The 8,238-nt window shown below is 49.0% G+C and overlaps 1 protein-coding gene across 1 annotated transcript; it reads right to left on the minus strand.

Annotated features, from left to right (window-relative positions):
* Positions 1 to 1,445: 1,445 nt before the first annotated feature.
* Positions 1,446 to 3,256, minus strand: Rnase13 (ribonuclease A family member 13 (inactive)). Its single transcript, XM_023708355.1, has 2 exons — positions 3,099 to 3,256; positions 1,446 to 2,847 (listed from the first exon to the last, which is right to left on the minus strand). Exon 2 carries the CDS (start codon positions 2,840 to 2,842, stop codon positions 2,381 to 2,383), a length of 462 nt encoding a protein of 153 aa, XP_023564123.1. The 5' UTR covers positions 2,843 to 2,847; positions 3,099 to 3,256; the 3' UTR covers positions 1,446 to 2,380.
* Positions 3,257 to 8,238: the final 4,982 nt, after the last annotated feature.

The raw sequence follows: 8,238 nt of genomic DNA on the forward strand, positions 1-8,238 counted from the left end.
TTTTTTTTTTTTTTTTTTAATGACAGGGTGTCACTCACTAAGCAGTTCGCGCTGACCTTGAACTTAAAAGGAAGCCTCCTGCCTTGGCATCCCTGGTACTGGAATTACGGGCATATGCCACCATGCCCAGCAGGACTTGCTTTTTAAAATTTTTTTAAAAATATTTGATACAGGTTCCTCCACAGTGCTAGAATTATTGGCATGTGCCACCATGCCCAGTTTGGGGGCTGGTGCACCATGCAGTACCAGGGATCAAACTTGGGTCCTTGCATTTTCCAGGCAGGTGCTCAGACCACCAAGCTATCTCCCCAGCCAGCGAGCAGCACTTTCTTGTTTGACATTTTATGACCCAGATATCATGTGTTAGATCCTTTCCTGTACCTCGCACTTTATGTGGTGGTTTTTTTTGTTGTTGTTGTTGCTGTTGTTTTGTTTTGGTTTTGCTTGTTTGTTTGTTTTGGTGGAACCAGGGATTGAACTCAGGCCCTTGTGCTTCCCAGGGAAGCACTTATTCCACTGAGCCATCTCCCCGGCCATACCTTGCACTTTCCAACTTTCCATATCTGTTGCAGTTCAGATATATATTGTTCTTGTTTTGGTGTGGTTTGTTTTTTTGTACTTGGGATAGAACCCAGGACCTTGTGCTTGCCAGGCAGGTACTTAAGCCACTGAGCTATCTCCCCCAGACCTGCAGTTCAGATTTTGTTGTTGAAAAAGTGAAAGGCAGGTTGGCAGCCTGACTCCTGTCACACATTTGTTCTAGAGCAAGGAAAAGGGAGAATCATTCCATTCTCAAGCCCCAACCCAGAACTGAGCTTTATCCACCCCCCATCTCCATTATGTTACCCCTGAAACAGAAGGCCTCTGTGACTGCTGCGGGTGTCCCAGGGAGATGGCCAGAGCTGGGCGGCCACCAGGACTTCCAGAGCAAAAGTAGGAAATTAAACTTGACCTGGTGGTGCAGGGGGATCTCTGTGAGTTCAAGGCCAGCCTGGGATACACAGTCAATTCAAGGCCAGCTTGAACTACACAAGGAGACCTTGGCTCAAAACAAACAAGCAAGGAGTTAGATCAGAACTGAACTGAGTCAAATGTATTGTTAACTTTTTATTTTGAAATGATGACAGATTCACAAGAAGTTGTTAAAAGTAGTGGAGAGGTCTCACCCTTCCCTCAGTTTGCACTAATGGTTCTATGCTTTTTTTGTTTTTGTTTTTTGAGGCAGGGTGAGGCAAGTTTTAGCTAAGTTACTAAACTACCCAGGAACTCTCAGTCTTCCTGCCTCAGCCTCCCAGAGTTCTGGGATTTTGGCATGTACCACCATGCTTGGCACAATAGCTCTTTTTTTTTTTTTTTCTTTTTTGAGGAACCAGGGATTGAACTCAGGCCCTTGTGCTTGCCAGGCAAGTGCTTGTTCTACTGAGCCATCTCCCCAGCCCCACAATAGCTCTATCTTAACTTAGATATGGTTTTTAAACTTCCTGTGCATGGGGGATGGGGAAACAGCTCAGTGTGGAGTGCTTGTGCAGCCTATGTGACGCCACAGGTTTGATCCAGCACCACCAACACAGCTTACACACCTGCAGCTAGGCTGCCTCAGCCACTGCTTTGTCAGTGGCAGACCTTGGAGACTGACAATCTCTGGAGGAACTCCTGGAAGAAAAGAGATGCAGGAACCTTGGCAGAATAGGAGAGAGAAGATAACTTGAAATTCCAGTTGGCCCAGGTGAGAAAGCCTAAAGGAAAGGACTGGAGAAAGAGGCGGGGTGCCCAAGCAGTGGCAGTGTGGGCCAGAGAGCACCCGGCTCCAGGGTGGGAGGTGGGGGTGACAGGAGACACGTAAGGGAATCTAGGATCTCACAGAGAGAAGCAGGCTGGAGACCAAGGGGACTGTGGAGAGCTGAGACTAAAGTGGGTCTGAGGCTCTCAGGGAGGTTCCTGCAGCTACAGACACTGCTGTGTGGGTTTGGGAGTGGAGAGAGTTAGAAGAGGGGAAGACAGAGACAAGAAGCACGGGGGTGGTACTAGAGCTGGAAGCCTGTTGCTATGGTGTGAGCGAGAGGCCTGGGCCTCCATCCAGGAGTCAGGATCTGGCCCAGCTCAGGGACAGGCACTGCCAAGTGGACAGAGCCAGCTTCTTGGGTGGGTTTTTCTGTCGCTGGGAGAAGGACTGTGGGGGTGGTGGTAAGGAGCTGGTAAACAAATTGGAAAGGACACAGAAGACAGCACAGCTTTGCACAGTGATCAAAGCCCTGAGCATTTTCCTACCTTCCTGATCTCTGGGCCTTGCCTGCCTTGAAAGCTAGGGATAAAGGCTTATTGCAGGAATCTGAGTTTCAGAAATAGGAACAAGGAAGGGATCATTTGGAAATTAAATTCCCTAATAGAGGCTGATGATACCTATGGGGTCACCTTTATACCTGCGGGAGCAGAGCAGATAGAGCCTTTGTTTGGTAAAGTTGGTTTGGTAGAAGCAGCTGGTGGATGGCTGCTCAGGTGCCAGGGTGCAGGTCGTGAGAGGAAAGGAGGTCTGAGTGAGCGTGCAGTACTCATTATAGACGTCACAGTAGTAGTCAGTATAATTGCAATATTTCTGGATGTCTTTCCAGGAGGCATGCAGCACATAGTGGATCTTGGGGCAAAACCAGTCTTGCCTTCTGCCCCTCACGTAGGCCATAAATCCGTTACAGTAGCCCTGGAAACCCTCTGCAAAACTAACCCTGGGGTAGTCGATGTGTAACTTGCGGAAGTCTTGGGCCTGAGGCTGCAGCTTGATGTCGGCGACCAGAGTTGGCCCTAGAACAAGCTGAAGGAAGAGGAGCTGGGCCCCAGCAGCTGCCATTCCTCCTGTTGGCAGAGTGAAGGTAGCCATAGTCAAGGAGGGCCTCGGGCGCCTATGTGCCCCTCCCAGTGCCGCCAGCATTCCTCCACCTTCCCCATGAGCCCTGCTTACCATCTAAGAGCTGGCTGGGCCCTCAAACTCATCCCCCAATTCCTTGTACCCCAGAGAGAGAAGGCCCTTGCCCAAAGCCTCCCAGATGGATCAGCTGCCCACAGCTGTCCCTGTGCCCTGCCCCGCAGTGGGGTATCAATCTCACCCGTCTATGAGCTGTGACACTTGCAGAGTAAGAAACCCAACTGATCCTTGGGTGAAAGACAGCTTCCCAGTTATCTACCCCAACACCTTTTCTGCCTTAAAAAACAAAACAGAACAGAAAGGATAGAAGGAAAAGGGATAGCTGATGGTTCTCAGACAGCTCTGGAAGCTCTGGAAAGCCCAGCGCTGAAGACAGCTGGGTGGGGGCAGGGATGCTTTTTGCCTGAGGCAAAGGACAGCCTAGCCTTGGGCTGTTTGGAAGGTTTCTGGTTGGAGACCAGTCTAGGAGGAGCAAGTGTCCCATGAATTTGAGCAGCCCCTGTGCTGAGGGGGTTGGAGAGGTGGGAGGAAAGAGACAGTGCTGTCTGATCTTCTCCTCTCTGCTGTCTTTAGAACACTTGGTCCCAACTTCCTTGCCAATAATCCCTAAGTCCCTGGACTTCCTTTGATGTTTGCTCTGGCACATCAGCCCTGCTCCCACAGCAAGGTGGGAAGAAAGTGCTGTCAAGTTTCTGAAGAACTAAGTGTTATTCCTGACCTTCAGAAAACAGAGGCTCCACCACTCACAGGAATTCAGGAGGCTGTGTGTGTGCATGGGGGCCTCCCATCACAGTGCCAGCTGAGGCCAGGTATGGTGACACACACCCAGCCCTCAAGAGCCAGAGGTGGGAAGATGCTGGGAGTTCCAGGTCAGCCTGGGATACATAATAAGTTCAACACCTGCCTGAACTACATAGCCAGACCTGGTCTCAAAAACACCAAATAAAGGGCCAGTGAGATAGATCAATGGAATAAGTGCCTGCTTAGGCAAGTGTAGGTTCATTCCCTGAACCTACATGCTGCACTGGCCCCATCCCCAGGCACGATGAGTTGGCGACTCAGTCCAGGTGTACTGGTGCACACCTGTAATCTCAACACTGGGAGGCTTGAAAACAGGAGGATCACTATGAGTCTGAGCTTTGTAGTGAGACCCTGCACAAAATACTTTAAAAAGAAAACAATGTACCAAGATGAGAACCAAGGACCTCCACAGTCTCTGTTAGCAATCTTGCTCCTGTCACATCAACATCCCTCACCCATACAGGGCCCTGCTGGTCTGTACTCCTGGCAATCTGTGCACCTCACTCCGGCTTAGCAGTTGGACCCTCTGCACCGCCTAGTCCTGAGGGGCCTGACCTGAAGCTGAGCCCTTCCCTGACCATTCTCCCACTGTTGGCTGGCCTTTGGGCCGTGCTGGGGAGAAAGCCAGACTCCTGGTTGTCCTTTTCCTCAACTATCAACTGTCTGCCCTTCAGCAGAGCTGAAGATCCAACTCCTGAGCTGCTAACTCTAGTCCTCAGCTTCCACAAGCCTCACAGCCCTGCCTTCTGTCGCAGTGCTATCCACAATTTGGGCTGCTTTGTAGAATGCCTTTTAACCTCTGCCAGCAGCACAGGGAGTCCCGAGGCAGAAAGAACAGTGGGTGCTCCAGGGGGCCACAGGGAGACACATTGGAGCTCCTTTTCAGCTTTCTTTCTTTCTTTCTTTCTTTCTTTCCTTCTTTCTTTCTTTTTTTAAGGCTTTTTCTGACAGCACAAGCTAGAGTCCAAAGATGAATCCAGAAAACCAAAATCCATTGTCTTCACATCTTCTTGTCCCAGTGTTGTCTGTTTCTTCAGTGTTATGATTTAGATCCAAAATATCCTCCCAAACCCTCACATGTTTTGAGGTGGGGTATTGGGAAGATGTTTGGGCCGTGAGATCAGTGCACTCATCCAGGAATTCATTTATGGATGAGTTGAGGAGGAGTGTGCTGCGAGAAGGTGGGGCCTGGCTGGAGGTGGGTCAGTGAGGGGGGTGACTCCCAAGCACCTCCCCACCCTCTTCTTCCCGCTTCCTGGCTGCCATGGGTGAGCAGCTCCCTTCCACTCTGCCCCTCATCCTGCTGCTGCTGCCTTCGAGCCAGCTGCCCCTGGTCTGAATCCACCCAAATCACAAGCAAATCAAGCTGCAGGTGTTACGTGAGTATTGTGTCCTCGTTGTAAGAGCGTAGACCTGCACAAGAAATCTGAGAGCAATCCTAAACTCCTCCGTCCCCTCAACCCCCATGCGGAGGCAAGACTGAACGGTATACAAGATTCAGGCTTTGAGTAAAATAAACCAAAACTGCATCCTGATTCTGTCGCATTCATGCTGTGGCTCATCAGTCTAAGTTCACTAAGCCACCATACACTTCCACTTCTTTGTCCTCTCAGGAGGACAATGTTTTATGCGCCATGGCCACATTTGTTAATGCATGTAGCAGGAGCAGTTAGCCCAGTGCGTGGTCTACAGCGAGTACTCAATATGTGTATGAATCCATCCACCATGAAGCCCCAACAGTCTTCAATGAATCCTTCTCCTGACCCATCCCTCTCATTCCTATTTCTTCTGCTTAGGCTCTCCTCTCTCCTGGACACCACAACTCCCTAACTCCAGGAATGCCCAATACAAATATATCCTTCGCCCAAGTGCCAGATTAAAAATATAGTCCCTTTGGGGCCGGGGAGATGGCTCAGTGGAATAAGTGCTTCCCTGGCAAGCGCAAGGGTCTGAGTTCAATGCCCGGTTCCGCAAATAAATAAATAAATAAATAAATATAGTCCCTTCTTTGGCCTACCACATTACAAAAGCCCCAGTCTGCCTCCTACTGTCCCCTCTACCAGGAGTGCCGCTGCCACACCCTCTCCCTCTCTACCAGTCTCGCAGGTCCCATTTCAGAAGTCTAAGCTTGGAATGACCTCCCCCGGGAATGTGCACAGCCAAGCCAGGGAGGACTAAGCCCAGCAGCAGGTGGTACATCCATGTCTTTCAGGCTGCTCAACACAGCACCGGAACAGGAGTCATGCAAGCCTGGGCCTGAATCTGGCTGACTCAGGCCTTTTGAGAAAGCCTACCATAGAGGCCGTGGCCCCCGCCTGGAGCTGTGCCACCTCGCCCCACAAGGCTGAGGCCTCCCTGAGAAGAGGAGGAGGCTTTCTGTGCCTCTTGGTCTCCCTCTTTCTTCATCACCTGCCCACACATTACCACTCCAGGTGCCCCAGCTCACCTAGCCTGTGGGACTCCAGAACCCAGAGGGCACATGATGGGGGGTAGCGCTCAGGACTGAATACCCGCTGCCCTGCTGTTTCCTCTTCTGTTGGGTGCAATAGCGCTTTCCTTACCTCATGAAGCTGCAAGAATGAAATCAGACAACATTGGGGCCGGGGAGATGGCTCAGAGGAATAAGCGCTTCCTGGCAAGCACAAGGGCCTGAATTCAATCCCCAGTTCCACCAAAAAAAAAAAGAAATCAGACAACTTGTGAAAGTGCTCGTTAATCATTAAATATAGATAGATAGATAGATAGATAGATAGATAGATAGATAGATAGATAGATAAACTAGCTGGACACAGGCTCCTAAATTCCACACTAAACAAGCCTGGTGATGGCATCCCTAACCCCAACTTTCTGCCCACTCTACCCATCTGGAGCACTTTCTAACTTCTAACCTAGAATTCACTTCCTTGAAGCTTTTGACTATGGTGAGATAACTTTAAAAATAGCCAGATATTATCTGAGAGGCAATTTTTAAAATGTTGTGGATTATATCCAGAATTCGTGGGAAAGTCATACATGTTCCAAGTCAGGCGCTCAGGTCCAGGGATGGTGGTGGGTGCGAGCAGTCCTGATGCATAGGATCGCTTCATCCATTCTGACATCCGCCTCGTGGTTCCATGAGCTCCTGATTTTACATAAACAAGAACCACCCTAAGCATGAGGAACTAAGTCCTGGAGAGATAGTAGTTTGCTCCCAGTCATACGTCAAATTCAGTGGTTCTCAACCAGGAATCACTGGGTAACTTCTGGAGGGCACATAGTGTGTCATCACTGGAAGTTGACAAGGCTAGGGATGGTGCTACAACTCCTGCGTTGTATCAAACAGCTCCCACAGCAAGAACTGTCCAGACCAACATGCAAATGACACTGAGACTGAGAAGCCCTGGACTGATTAACAAGACAGTCAAATTTCCTTTGGAGAGGGCTGGAGAGATAGCTCAGTGAAATAAGCACTTCCTTGGCAAGTGCAAGGACCTGAGTTCAATCCCTGGTTCCCCCCCCAAAAAAAAAACGGGGGGGGGGGCGGGGAGATGGCTCAGTGGAATAAGCACTTCTCTGGCAAGTGCAAGGGTCTGAATTCAATCCCCGGTTCCGCACCAAAAAAAAAAAAAAAAAAAAATTCCTTTGGAGAGAGACTGACTTGTATCTTATGCTTCTGTTTTTGTTGTTCAGGGAATTCGTGTGCAGGGTCTCCAGGTGCTAGGCAAGCACTCTACCCCAATCCATATTCCCATTCCTTTTTATTTTGAGATGGGGTCCTGATCAGTTGCCCAGACTGGCCTTAAACTTGCCCTTCTTCTGCCTCAGCCTCCCAAATAGCTGTATTACAGGTGTGCACTATCGTGGTGGTTTACTTTATGTATTTGAAAAGTTTGCTGGGTGTGGTGGCACATGCCTATAATTCCAGCATTCAGGAGGCTGAGGCAGGAGGATAACCATGAGTGTGAGGCCAGCCTGGGCTATGAAGCAATTCCAAGTCTAGCTTGAACTACATAACAAGATCCTGTCTAAAAAAATAAAATAAAATTTAAAAAAAGAAAGCAATGGGCTGGCAAGATAGCTCAGCGGACTAAGCACCTGCTTTAGCAAGCACAGGGACCAGCATTTGATTCCAGTCCAAGCTGTATAGTGAAACCCTGTACCAAATCCATAAATTGAAAAAATAAATCATAGGTAAACATATGAAACCTGGAAGTGATTTTTGTTAAACTGATTTTTATTATAATTGTAAAGATGCTGGTTCTTCTGTCACCAAAAGTAGTACTGATAGTTGAACACTGAAACAGTAAGTTTTATTCATTTTTCTTATAAAGGGGACCCTCTGGGCATGGTGGTACACACCTGTAATCCCAGTACTGTAGGAGGCTGAAGAAGGACAATCACAAATTCAAGCAGAGTCTTAGCAATTTATTGAAACCTTGTGTCAAAATAAAATAAAATAAAATAAATAGGGGGCCAGGGAAATGGCTCAGTGGAATCAGTGCTTTCCTGTAAGTGCAAGGGCCTGAGTTCAACCCCCAGTT

The sequence above is a fragment of the Octodon degus genome, unplaced genomic scaffold, assembly GCF_000260255.1.
Source record: "Octodon degus isolate 3935 unplaced genomic scaffold, OctDeg1.0 scaffold00352, whole genome shotgun sequence".
Classification (NCBI taxonomy): domain Eukaryota; kingdom Metazoa; phylum Chordata; class Mammalia; order Rodentia; family Octodontidae; genus Octodon; species Octodon degus.